Raw genomic sequence first — 14,215 nt, 5'->3', positions numbered from 1 at the left:
AAAAATTCTGAATTAAATCTATCTCAATTAGATTGGATTAGATTATGAGGACACGCAGTCCTTTTTTATTGTCATTTAGTAATGTGTGCATTAAGAAATGATGCAATGTTTTTCCATAATGATATCACAGAAACACATGACAAACCAAGACTGAAAAACTGACAAAAACCACATAATTATAACATATAGTTACAACAGTGCAAAGCAATACCCTAATTTGATAAGAACAGATCATGGGCATGGTAAAGTCTCAAAGTCTCTTGAAAGTCCCATCATCTCACGCAGATGGTAAGCCTCCAGCGCCGCCAACTTGCTGGTGCAGCATCCCGGAAGCATCCGACCACAGTCCGACTCCGAGTCCGTCCGAAAACTCCGAGCCTCCGACCAGCTCTCCGACACTGAGCACCGAGCACCATCTCTGCCGAATGCTTCGACCCCGGCCTCGGCAACAGGCAATAGGCAAGCCCAAGGATTTGGGGCCTTCCCTCCAGAGAATCTCAATCGCACAGTAACAGCGGTAGCGAAGCAGGCATTTCAGAAGTTTCTCCAGATGTTCCTCTGTGCTTCTTCACATCTGTCTCTATCAAATCAGGATTGTGCGCAGCATCCTCCTTCACAGATACGATATCAATTTGGAACAGCTGCGCGCGTTGCGTCGCACCGCCATCTTCTCCTCCCTCCCTTGCAATAGTGCAATTGTAGTGCCACAGAACTCCTCAAGGTGAAATCAAGGCTGTTTCCACAAGGATTGTATAATGACTCACACAAAATGCTGGAGGAACTCATGGACAAATGTACAGTTGATGTTTTGGGCCGAGACCCTTTTGTAGAACTGCACAGTGGCCTCTTTGCAGCTACCAGGAGTACACTGGTGAGTACAAGGTCAAACAGATTTATCTCCTGTAGTGGTTCTCTCCTGCCTCAGACTTGGTCTGGCAGCAGTGTTAATGAGAGCTCATCCAACTTGATCAGTACAGATGCTCTCAAGCTACATAGTGATGGACATTCATGTCCCCCACTTACAGTAATGTCTGTGGCCTTAGAACTATCAGAATTTCTTCTAAGTGTTGGTCAACATGGAAGAGCAGTGTTTCATTCGCTGAGGATAGTAATATTGGATCCTGAAACTTCTGGGGTCCAAAAGTTCTTCAAGAGTCAAGAATGAGGCAAGAAACTGGTTGCTCATGGCCATTTTATTAAGTGTTACAAAGCGGAGGGAGGAGAAGAGGTATGGCAGGTGAAGCAAAGGAAAGCGAGCAATCAAAAGCAGTCCTGTCACCTCATACCAGACTAGAGATATCTGTTAACCAGTGAAGTAGCAGATTAATGTTATATGACACCCACCACTGAAATCACAAAATTTTCCAAAAAACACTGAGGCAACTGCATTGGGAAATGCATTGCAATTACTGGAAAACTCACTGAACAATCAGATGTATATCGGTGATTATATAAAATACAAACAAGCATCGGGGAAAGTTAAATGATACAAAAAATAAATATTACAGCCCAGTCCAAAAGTAATCAGAAGGAAGTTTGTTTGCCTGAATTTAACATGATGCCACAAAACTTCATGGGGTCTGGATTCAATACTGAAGACTCCCAGCGTCACTCCCTTCCTGTTATATTTGTTCTTAATAAAGACAAACTTAGCATGGATAAAAGGCTAAAACATGTTATTTACAGAATGTCTCTAGCTCAACACTGAGTGTGTGCGACCAGCTCACCAATGTCATTTCCAACTGCAGGGTGAATCATCCACATTGCCCATTGGGAACCGAAGTTTTTTATTATATACAGGCATGATAACACATCTTCCCCCTTTACAGAAAAACAAACACAATACTATATCCTCATAAACCTGCAAGGAGCAATAATCATTTTCCAACAAAGATGTGTACATTCTGTAGCTGGTCCCTTTTTCACTCAGCAACTTTCAATCGAAATCTGGAGTGGTTTAATGATTCTTTTTGGTCTGCTATTTGTTTTCACAAGTGTATTGCTTGCATTCATTATGTTAATATTTGAGTCTTTCTGAGAACTCCGATCCATATGTTCATTTTTAACATCTGCTGGCCCCTTTGGTATACTGACAGGTGATGTGTCATAGCTAGGGGTTGGAGTTTGTAGCCATAGATCCACATGGCTCCTTCTCAGTGGTGTCCCTTGTCATATCTGGATCTGGTAAGAATGTGGAGCTACTTCCTCTTGCACGTATCCTTGCATGGACCATGTGCCAGAATTATGATCCCGGATTCACACTTAATCTCCAGGCTTCAGGACTGGTAGGCTTTTTGCAGTCTTGTCATAACACTGTTTCTATATTTCTTTCCCTTTCTCTTTAGCCGATTTGACCTTGTGTGCTCCTCTAGGTGTCAACAGGTCTTGTGCACTGGAAGGTTAGTGCGTATGTGTCGACCCATCAGCATTTTGGCTGGCGGAAGTCTATTCTGCAGTGGCGCACTTCTGTAAAGCATTTGACTTTTGTGGAAGTCCTCTCATCCATTTATGCCTTCTTCATGAGGCCCGTCATTAACTCGATCAAACACTCTGCTAGGCCATTAGATTTTGGGTGATGTGAGCTTGAAGTTGTATGTCAAAACCCCCAATAAATAGCAAAGGACTCAAATTTACAGCTTGAAAATTGTGGACCATTGTCTGATACCACCTCACATGGAACTCCAAGTCTCACAAACACAGCTTTCAGTTAGGCGATGACCGCTTTGCTGGACGTTGATTGCAACCTCTGGCTAATTGTAAAAGAAGTCTGTTACAACAATATGATTCTTCCCATTACTATCAAACAAATCCACTCCAACTTTGAAGTGCACCCTGTCTGGTACAGGGTGTGGTGTAAATGGTCCTTTATTATGTGCGCACATAATAATACTCTTACAGCTGAATTCATTGTCCCAGGAGGCATCTGCGTCACTGTCATTAAGTCAGAGTCAGGGTAATATAGAAAGGAATCTAACCAATCGGCCCAACTCTTTCATGCCAACTACAACATCCTCCATGATAGTCTCAGTTGCCAAACATCCTCTCTACTATTCCTAGTTGTCTGTAAAGTCCTATTATCCAAAACAAAAACAATATAGCAAGGTATAAATAATAGCAAAATTTCCTGTGAGGAGAAGTACATTAGAGATTTGCGTAGCACATATACACTAACATAGACCTGTTTGGTTGTTTTCATCTTATGAATTCTAATTCTGTGTATTAAGGAACAAGCCACACTTATAGCCATGACATGGTAGAAACTATTGCTACAATATTGTTTTCAAAACAATGAGGTTTGGATAAGATAGAATGGACTATCATGGTGCAAGGTGGAAATAATATAGATGAATTCGAACTGAAAATTAGGGAGCGGTTAGCTATGACTCATCGCACAAAGGAAGTTGAAGAATGAAAGGAAAAAAGAAGAAATGGGGAGTGGAAAAGGAATAGATGGCTCAATTTCGATTGATAGAGAAAATGTAACAGATTGATTGGTTATTAGATTTCACTAGCCAAGGAGATGAATATCAATGATGTTGTTATATTTTTACCAAGAATTAAGCTGCATCTGATTCCTAACTAATTCATTTAGTGCTTTATATTCATAAATTATTTGGCTTTTGTTCAAAGGCAACAAAAGTGATTAAATAATTTGAGATACTAATACTACAATTAATTATCCATAAGTTGGCCATCAAATCCGTGAAAGGAAAAGTTGCAATGAAAAATTATTTCACCACATCTCAAAACGTGTCATGTACCATTAATTACTTTGAAATGTGTAAGGTATTACTAACAGCAGGGTGATGCAAAACAATTAATCTCATTTAAATAATTTTGTTTTATAGATGAATTTATAGGGATTTGTAAATGTAGCTTGTGCATGAGGAATCTGAAGGAATTTTATGAAGAGGTGCTTCAAGCAGAGACAAGGTATTATTCTGTGTGTTTTATTCACATTGTCATAGAATCATTGAGCACTTTTGCACAGTAACAAACCCTTCAGCCCATCTAGTCCATGCTGAACTGCAATTATGCCTAATCTCATTGACACACACCTGGACTGTAGCCCTCCATACCTCTCTCACCCATGTACTTATCCAAACTTCTCTTGTGCTGCAATCGAACCCGCATCCACCACTTCTGCTGGCAGCTCGTTCCATACTTACCCCACCCTCTGAGTGATGAAGTTCCGCTTCATATTCCCCTTAAGTATTTCACCTTACACCCTTATTCTGTAGCCTCTAGTTCTAGTCCGGTGTCCAGAAGATAGCTGATTAATTTTATAAGAGACTGTTAGCTAATTACAGAGCTGGTTACGAAGCCAGCTAAGCAGAAGAATAGTGGTATTATTGAGAGATAATCCATTGACATGTTATGACTGTTGGCATCCCCTAATGGTCTGTGTTTCTGGCCATACTATTCCGTATTTTTATAAGCAACTTAACTGATGGTACAGAAAGTTACATATTCAAAGACAGGGGTCATGAAATTCAGAATGGATGGAAACAGTCAATTATAATGGAATATTAATAGATTAGGCAATCGTACAAAACTCTCACAAATGGGCTTCAGTGAATGTAACTTCACTGATTTGGACTTAAACTGGGTAATACAATAATCTGTTTCATGGTGAAATACTAAAAGTGCAGATGTCAAGTTAGGTTTAGGGGACCATGTACAAAAATCATAAAAATGTTATGGACAGGTACAGAAAATAATCAAATGGCCAATGGAGTGATTGACTTTGAATCAAGGGAAGTGGATTAAAAAGGCATTTTGCAGCTGTACAAAGAGCTGGCTACACCAGAGCTGGAGTATTATGACCAGGTTTACTCATAACACTTTGGGAGGAATGCTGGAATCTGAATGCAATGGTTACATTATAAGGAAAGAATATACAAACCTTTATTTTCCTAGAATTTTTAAGTTTAAGAGTGATTATATTGACATTTTCTAGATAAGGTATATAAAGAAACTCTTTCCACTGGTAGGAGAGCCTAGAACATTGTGCTGTGACTTTTGAATTCAGATTCAGATTAGTTTATTGTCATACTTCCCTGGGTGCTAAGAAATTCTTTTGCTTGTGTGAAACTCACAGAGTAAACAGTCTTCATGTAATAATAAATACAACAATAACAACAGTGACAGTCCAAAGTAGAACAAAGTGGTGCTGATCTATTAGTGAAATTAGAGAGAAGTTCTCTCTAATCCTAAAGAAATTCTGAAGTGTCAGTAACAGAGTAACGAAAAGACCAGGAACATGGAAGAATCACTGTGGAAAAAGCACCCAGAACCTTCAGCACAAAACGCATTAAGGTTTTGAATTTTGATCCACAAGATCATTAGGTCATTAATTAAAATTTGGGTTTGGTAATATATTTACAATAGAATCAAAGATTAACTTGAACATGATCTTGAAGATATTAAGAGGTGTATAAAGTCAGGATACAAATCAACCAGGATACCGCTGAGCCCATTGAGAACGTTTCCATGATCTCAAAGAGCTTAACATGACCTCCGTTAGTGTTAGGATGTTGGTTCAGGCACATCATTAATCTGTCTTTAATAGATAGGTTAGACATTGTTAGATCAAAGTTGCAGAGAGCAAGAGGTAACATGTAATAAATAAAGAAACAGTGATTGGTTGATATTCCAACGTAATGCACATTAATGGGATTGAAACTGTCATGATTTGAGCTATCCCACGTGATCAAGGCTGTCCTGCTTCCACTGTGGCTCTGTAGGTATTGAGCCAGCTGAAGAGTTTGGTGCAGGATGGCTGACTTTGCCAGGGATTGGGCATACTTGCAATGTGTAAACTGCAGGGGGGCATGATTAAGAGATATGGTGTTACTGCCGACTCAACTGCATAGATTCAGATTTTATGTCACTGACATATATCGTGGAACTTGTTGTTTTGTGACAGCAATACATAAAAATACTACGGAATACAATACGAAATATACAGTATACTAAAATAAATTAAATGAAATAAATACAGCAAAATAGTGAGGTATTGTTCAATGTTTGGTTCATTGTCCGTTCAGAGGGTTCAAAGCAGTTCCTATAATGTTGAGCATGTGTCTTCAGGCTCCAGTCCCTCCTCTCTGATGGTAGTAATAAAAAAGGGCATGTCCTAGGTGGTGACACCCTTAATGATGGATTCCATCTTCCAGAGGCATCACTTTTTGAACACAAAATACTGAGGTAAAATATCTCGTTGAATGGTATGACTTGTGTTACTGGGAGAAGGGAGATGACATCACGGGGAATGATCATTTCCACCGAGAGAGGGGAGAAAACATTATGGTGAATTAGGGCTATGGGATCTGACATGAACAAGAACAGAGGTTTGGCATGGATCAGCAATTATTTTCTTCGAATGACAAACCAATCTTGCGGCGCCAGGAACCCAAATTCTGTCCTCATGGCCACAAGCATTTAACTTAGGCAGCTCTCCTTTCCTGCACTAGCAGCTAGAAATCAAAGCCAACTAATATTCACTCTAGTTAGTTCACGACCATGATACATTAGGTACAGAGGAGATATCAGGGGTAAGCTTTTTACGCAGAGAGTGGTGAGTGCGTGGAATGGGCTGCCAGCGACGGAGGCGGATATGATAGGGCCTTTTAAGAGACTCCTGGACAGGTACGTGGAGCTCAGAAAAACAGAGAGCTATGGGTAACCCTAGGTAATTTCTAAGGTAAGGACATGTTCGGCACAGCTTTGTGGGCCGAAGGGTCTGTATTGTGCTGTAGGTTTTTCTATGTTTCTATGTTTCTATGTACCCTAAGTATCATTGGTACTGTCCTTCTGAGTTTTTTATTTGGCCTGATTTATGTTTGCTCAATGCTAAAGAGACAGCCATGGGCTGGTTTGGGCTTTTGGGTTTTTTGGTTCTCTCATTCTAGCCACTTACTTGTTTCCTGCCAAGTAGGGGTGTTAAATCCAACACTCCTGCCTTCATATCAGTAGCACAGCTGCAGGCTGCCTTTTCCCCACTGATCCCGCAGAGAAAGTGAGAAAACTCCGTGATGTTATTTAAGGAGAACCGGGAGTACTCTGACATCATTCCTCTGTTAATGAAAATCACCAAAAACAGCTAATTTGCTCATCCAGTTCACAGCCATTCACAAGTCTGTGCTGTGTGCAAAATGGTTGCCATATAAGCCCGCATAATAGTAAGAACACTTTGAAGTAATTTGTTTTCTGCTCAGTCCTTTGGGAAATTCCTGGGAAATGTGATAGGGTGCAATATAAATATATGTATTTTTTCCAGCTTTGAAGTTAAATGATCTGCAATCTGGGGAAAAAGTTGCTTGTAAGCATAGTTCATATTTTGTATGTTTTTTTAATATAAACACTGTGTGCTTTACCACAGAATATTTTGGCACACATCACCTTCTGCATTCGTGATGGGCTTCTTTCCTTAATTATTTTCTTATGTCTTTATTCTTCTGTTGAAAATGTTTACGAAGCACAATAAAATCCTGGGACAATTTCCACAGCACCAGTTTCATCACTAGTCATGCTACTGCTGCAAGATACAGCAAAGTTACTTAAAGGCACAATTTCTTGGCAGATGGGAAGTTCTATGAGAGGCATCATATGGTCTCCTGGCTGCAGTACAAAGTGGCTCTTGTCGTTTGATCTACTGTCTTAAGCTGAAATGTAAAATCTGATAATTGGGTCAAGCAGGGGGAAGAAGAAACGCTCTAATAAAGCTCCATTCATTTCCTTTTTCAACTTCTCTCCTTTTAATGTTCATTCACTCAGTTGTGTCTCTTTAGCTGAGAGTCAGCTGCAAGCAATGAGGGCAAGGACAGGAGATGAGTTTCCGTTAACTTCCATCTTTTTTTTTGAAAGATCTTCTGGTCTCTCCTGTTGCTAATAACAGCCTTTATCTTACTGCCAAAACAATAATTCATTACATATACCAGCACTGCACTTCTTTTCCACAGCTCTTTACTTCAGAGTAAGTCAAAGTTGCTTTTGTATTGACATTGGACTGTGTGGCAAACCTACTCGCTACTTTAAAGCCACTACACTAGGATCTGATTGGATGAGCAAGATTAGGGTGGGTTGTTCAGAAGAGTGTCCTCCTGCAGCGTTAATTCATAGGCATTGCTTTTGTCAGGGTCTTCCCAGAATGGCAACCCTATTCAAATATGATCATGAGACCACAGGACGTGAGAGCTGGGATAGGCCATTCAGCCCATCGAGTTTATTCCATGAGAAATCATGGCTGATTTATCTTCCCTCCCAACCCCATTCTCCTGCCTTCTCCCCATAACCTTTGACATCCTTACCGATCAAGAACCTATCAAACTCTGCTTTTGATATAGCCAGTGACTTGGGCTCCACAGCCATCTGTGACAATGAATTCCAAAGGTTCATCACACTCTGGCTAAAGAAATACTTTCTCATCTTTGTACTAAAGGAATGTTCCTCTATTCTGAGGCTGTGCCCTTTGGTCCTAGACTCTCCCATTATTTGAAACATCCTCTCCACGTCCACTCTATCTATGTCATTCAATGAGAACCCACTTATACTTCTAAATTCCAGTGAGTACGGGCCTAAAGCCGTCAAATTCCTCATACATTAACTATTTCATTCTCGGGATCATTCTTATGATCCTCTTCTGAACCCTCTCCAACGTCAGCACATCCCTTTTTAGATATGGGGCCCAAACATGTTCACAATATTCCAAGTGAGGTCTGACCAATGCTTTATAAAGTCTCAGATCACATCCTTGCTTTTATATTCCAGTCCTCTTGAAATGAATGCTATCATTGCATTTGCTTTCCTCACCACCAACTCAAGCTGCAAGTTAACCTTTAGGAAATCCTGCACTAGGACTTCCAAGTCCCTTTGCACCTCCAATTTCTGAATTCACTCCCCATTTAGAAAATAGTGTATGCTTTTATTCCTTCTACCAAAGTGCATGACTTCCCTACACTATCGTACACCTGTCACTTCGTTGTCCATTCTCCTAATCTGTCTAAGTCCCTCTGCAGAATACCGACTTGCTCAACATTAACTGCCCTTCCACTCCTTTGTATCATCAACAAACTTGGCCACAAAGTGATCAATCCCATCAGCTGAATCATTAACATACAACGTGAAATGTAGTGGACCCAACACTGACCACTGTGGGACACCACTAGACATCAGCAGCCAATCAGAAAAGGCCCCTTTTATTCTGATTCTTTGCCTGCTGCCAGTCAGCCAATCTTCAGACCATGCTAGGTTCTTTCCTGCAATATATGGGCTCATTTCTCTTAGCAGCCTTGCATGCAGCACCTTGTCAAAGGCCTGCTGAAAATCCAAGTACACACCATCCACTGACTCTCCTTCGTCTTAACTACTGATTATTTCCTCAAAGAATTCCAGCAGATTGATCAGGCAAGATATTCTCCTGAAGGAAACTAAGCTGACTTCAGCCTTTTTTATCGTGTGACTCCAAATGGCTTTTGATTCAGAACTGGCTTGCCTATAGAAAACAGGGGGTAGTGGTCAAAGAGACTTATTCAAGCTGGAGGTCTGTGATTAGTGGTGCTCCTCAGGGATCTGTACTGGGACGTCTGCTGTTTGTCATATATATAAACTACCTGAATAAAAATAGGTTAGTAAGTTTGCAGATGATATGAAGATTGATGGCATTGTGGATTGCATAGAAGACTGGCAAAAAATACATTGGGATCTAGATGAGTAGCCGATATGGGTGGAGAAATAGCAAGCAGAGTTTAACCCTGCCAAATGTGAAGAGTTGCACCTTGGTAAATCAAATGCAAAGAGACAGTACACTGTTAAGGACAAGATCCTTAACAACACCGATGAGCAGAGGGATCTTGGAGTCCAAGTTCATAGCTCCCTGAAATTGGCTACACAGGTTGGTAGGATGGTTAAGAATGCGTATGGCATGATTGCCTTTATTGGTCAAGGCACTGAATTCAAAAGTCAGAAAGTTATGCTGCAGCTTTATAAAACTTCAGTTAGGCTGCATCTACTGTATTGTGGTCGCCCCGTCATAGGAAGGATGTTGAGGCTTTGGAGATGGTGTAGAAGAGGTTTACCAGGATATTGCCTGGATTAGAGGGCATGTGGTTAGACAAACTAGGTTGTTTTCTCTGGAGTGGTAGAGGCTGAGGGGAGATCTGATAGAGGTTTATAAGATTTTGAGAGGCAGAGATAGAGTTAACAGACAATATCTTTTCCAAGGGATGAAATTTCTAACAGCAGAGGGCATGCATATAAGGTGAGAGGGGGTAATTTCAAAAGAGATGTGAGGGGCAAGATTTTAGACAGAGAGGGGTGGGTGCTCGGAATGTGCTGCCTGGTGTAGTGGTAGAGGTAGAAACATTGGAGACTTTAAAGATACATTTAGATAAGCAGATGAATGTGAGGAAAATGGAAGGATAGGGACATTGTGTAGGCAGAGCAGATTAGTTTAGTTAGCCATCTGATCGCTAATTTAACTTGCATGGTATAACACTGTGAGCTGTGGTGTTCCTCTGTTTCTGTGGTGTACTGTTCTGTATTTTGTGTTCTAAGTACCCCAAGACCTCATCCGTAATAATGAACTCTTGCCAACCACTGAAGTCAAGATAATTGATCTATAATTTCCTGTGTTTTGCCTCCCTCGCTTCTTATGGAGTGGAATGACTTTCAGATGGTTTTAACTCAACATTTCTCAGAAGGGGTTGGTAGGAATGGACACTCCTGATGTATGAGACTGCTGATGGGAGAGCATGGAAGTCCAACTAAAACCGAGATCTCAGGACTGCTAGGAAACTTCCTTACCTATTTCATCCTTTGATGTTTCTGTGTGTACAGCTTCACTTGGAGGGGTAGTGAATCTCTGGAATAAACCCAAGGTGGCTGTGGAAGCTGTTGACGAGTATAATCAAGGGAAAATTTGACAGCTCTTTATGTGGTCAGTGGATGAAGTCAGGGTGTACAGAGCAGGAAAGTAGCAATGAGGGAAAAGATCAGCAAATATCTCACTGAATAGTAGATCAGACACAAGGGGCTGAAAAGCCTAGTCATCTTTCCATCTTGAATGTTGCTCTGTATTTGCACACAGCTCATCTGTATTTATATTGAGTGCAAAAATACTGGCATGAGCACGTGCAATCACGTGTGTTTGTGACTATTTAACTCTGGTCAGAATCTGTTTATAACAATGAAGAACATAGAAATCTACAGCACGTAACAGGCCCTATGGTCCACAATGTTGTGACGACCATGTAACCTATTCTAGAAACTGCCTTGAATTACCATACTGCATGGCGCTCGATAGAACATAGACAAGACTTGACAAATGTTACCAAGCAGACAAACACTAAGAATTCAACCAAAGAAGACACTTCACTCTGCAGGTGCTAGAAAACTTGAGAAACATCATCATCATCATCAAACCTGATGAATGTCTTGGCCCAAAATATCAGTGACTTGTTCCTTTTCCACAGATGCTGCTTGCCCAGCTGAGTCCCTGCAGCATTTTGTGTGCATTCCTACACATCACTCTGCTCTCTTCCCTGGATATGGAGGATAAGGCGGGCTGTGCTGGGAAGTGTCAGCATTGGTCAATCATCAACCAACAAGAGAACTAACGGGGATGATTTGTCCCACGTTAGCAAATGCTAAAGAGGATTTAAATGTCCCCTTTCAAACAGAATGAGTTTGAGAACTGATCTGTCCAGAAAACACGAAGGTATCAGTAATTCCTGATGTAAAGCAAGGCTACTAGCAGCCAGCCCACCTCCTGTGACACACTCAAGTTCTTGACTGGCAAGGGGGTTAAGGGTTAGGGGGAGAAAGCAAGAGAATTGGGGTGAATAAAAAAAAACATCCATAAGCAGACCTGGTGGGCCAAGTGGCCTAATTCTGCTCCAATATCCTATGGTCTTCCGATCTCCAGCCATGAATGTGGGTTTTATCTCTGCAGTTAATTATTGCTACTCTCTCCTTCTCTGGCCCTCTGGTGAGGGAGGAAAACAAGGAATGTTGTTAGGCCCGCAATCCAGAGAGCAGCTGAAAGAGCTCTGTTACAAACCATGGGGCCTGCCGTGGGAATGGTGCTGGAGAGTTTTCATCCTGCCTTCCTGTGCCTGGTCTCCGCTGGGCAGCCATCCAGGGCAGCATGTGTGAAGTCAGAAGCACACCATGAGAGGAGCTGAGAAGCTGTTCTACATCGCAGCATTTCACAGTTTAGCATGTTTTCAGCAACTTTCCTTGAGCAATACGCGGTTTAAGCTGTGATCCTCAATGTAAGGCTTCAGCAATCCACTCTAAACTCAGAACCACTAACCGAACACAGGTGTATCATTCACTGAGAGCCACAGTGAGGAACTGTAAACTCCACATCCTCTGTGTGGCTCCAGATCCTGGCATCTGCAGTCCTTAGTGTCTCCACTTTCTGTATGGTTGTCACTATCCTCTCCTGACAATGTCCGACAGAGTTCTGGCCTTTCTACACGGCTTATAGTGTCCAGTTTAAAGAGAGACATGTTCACGATTTCCTGGTGCAGGTGTGGGGGGTGGAGATAAAGTGGAGATTGACACAGCCGGTTTCTCACTGAGGGATAAATTATCTCTGTCTCACTAGGGTCTGCTACTGGGTGGCCAGACCCTGGCTCTAGCCTTTTAGCCATGCAGATTGTCACCCATAAGTGGCATAGAAATGCAGCGTGAGCCAACCATTAGTTCAGCCTTAATATGGTCAAGAAGAGGGTTGGAGGGTCATTTGCTTTCCTGGGTCCAAAGGAGAAGCAGCATGCACTCAGGCCTAACAATGACACAGAACATTGTCACACAGGCTTAAACCTCCTGACAAATCTGGGCATCCCCAACTCCAGCACTGTGTCCTGGACTGTAGCCCAGCACCATTTCCTCATCTGTGGCAGTGAAACTTGACCCTGGCCCCTATGCACACTTTCAGGAGAACAGTAGGCTGCTGGCCTACTCTGCCACCTGGCTGCACAAACACATGCCACATCTGGCTGGTCAAACCAAGGAGACAGGGAGAAGCAATGAGAAAGGTTGCACTGTCCTCAGCCACAACCTCGAGAACTGATGAGGAACAGGAGAGTTTTTCTCTCTCCTGGCTCAGGGCTTTGAGGCCAATTACTGCATGTGCCAGGCCTTGGACCGCCTGTCTCCATGAAAGGGACATGCAGCTGGAAATAGAAAGAAGGATGCTGTGGTTGGCATGGACAAAGTGGGTCAAAGTGGGCCAAAAGGTATCCATGTTGTATTACTGTGAATCTATGACAATGCCCCTCAGATTCCTCACTGGGAATGTGTTAACCCCTGCTCATTGTCAAACAGAACTGATCAGCAGGAAGGTTGAAGGCACAATTTTAACTCACTCTGTCCCAATGGAAAATAAAAGACTAAATGTGAGGTTCTGAGCTTACTGGTCCATTTCTGCACCACCACCTTCTGGACTTGGTCCTCTGCTGAGTAATCTACGCTGTAGGTTTGAGAGTACCCTCAATGAACTACTGTAAGATCAAGCAGATGCAGTAATAAAATGGCAAAATCGAGTTTATTATTGTATGCATGAGTGAAGTTAAAAACTTACTTACAGCAGCATAAAATCATAAGGCTTAAGAGCAGAATTAGGCCATTTTGCCTATCGAATCTGCCCTGCCATTCAATCATGCCTGATTTATTATCCCTCTCAATCCTGTTCTCCTAGCATCTCCCATAACCTATGGTGCACTGACTAATCAAGAACTTATCAAACATCCACTTTAAATATGATTGGCCTCCACATTCATCTGTGACAATAAATCATAGCATCACAGACACACAAGCATCACATACACAAAATTCACAAGGGAATCATAAATTAAACATAATACAGTCATATAGTCATCAAACACTGCAGCACAGAAAGCCCATCAGCCCATCTAGTCCGTGACAAACCATTAATCCACCTAGTCCCATTGAAGTGCACCAGGACCATAACCCTCCATACCCCTATCATCATGTACCTATCCAAATTCTCTTGCTGTAAATATTGAAATCGACCCCACAATGACCACTTGCAGCTCATTCCACACTCTCATCACCTTCTGAGTAAAGAAGTTCCCCCACATGTTCCCCTTAATATTTCACCTTTCACCCTTAACCCATGATCTCTAGTTGTAGTCTCACCCAACCTTAGTGAAAAAAGCCTGAGGTTTGGTGAGACTATAACTAG

At 41.8% G+C, this 14,215-nt stretch overlaps 1 protein-coding gene across 4 annotated transcripts in view; it reads left to right on the top strand.

Annotated features, from left to right (window-relative positions):
* runx1 (RUNX family transcription factor 1) overlaps nucleotides 1-14,215 on the top strand; it is a 234,243-nt gene that overhangs the window by 92,524 nt on the left and 127,504 nt on the right. The window contains exon 2 of one of the 4 annotated variants that reach the window (XM_072260046.1): nucleotides 3,849-3,933. The exons of the other annotated variants lie outside the window; for them this stretch is intronic. Within the exon in view, the coding sequence (XP_072116147.1) occupies nucleotides 3,906-3,933 (28 nt within the window). The 5' untranslated portion in view covers nucleotides 3,849-3,905. The remainder of the gene's footprint in view (nucleotides 1-3,848; nucleotides 3,934-14,215) is intronic. 4 annotated transcript variants of the gene reach the window in all.

Source organism: Mobula birostris, chromosome 6, assembly GCF_030028105.1.
Source record: "Mobula birostris isolate sMobBir1 chromosome 6, sMobBir1.hap1, whole genome shotgun sequence".
In the NCBI taxonomy this organism is placed as follows: domain Eukaryota; kingdom Metazoa; phylum Chordata; class Chondrichthyes; order Myliobatiformes; family Myliobatidae; genus Mobula; species Mobula birostris.
The sequence above is the reverse complement of the archived record's forward strand: the minus strand, read 5'-3'. Positions and strand labels throughout refer to the sequence as shown.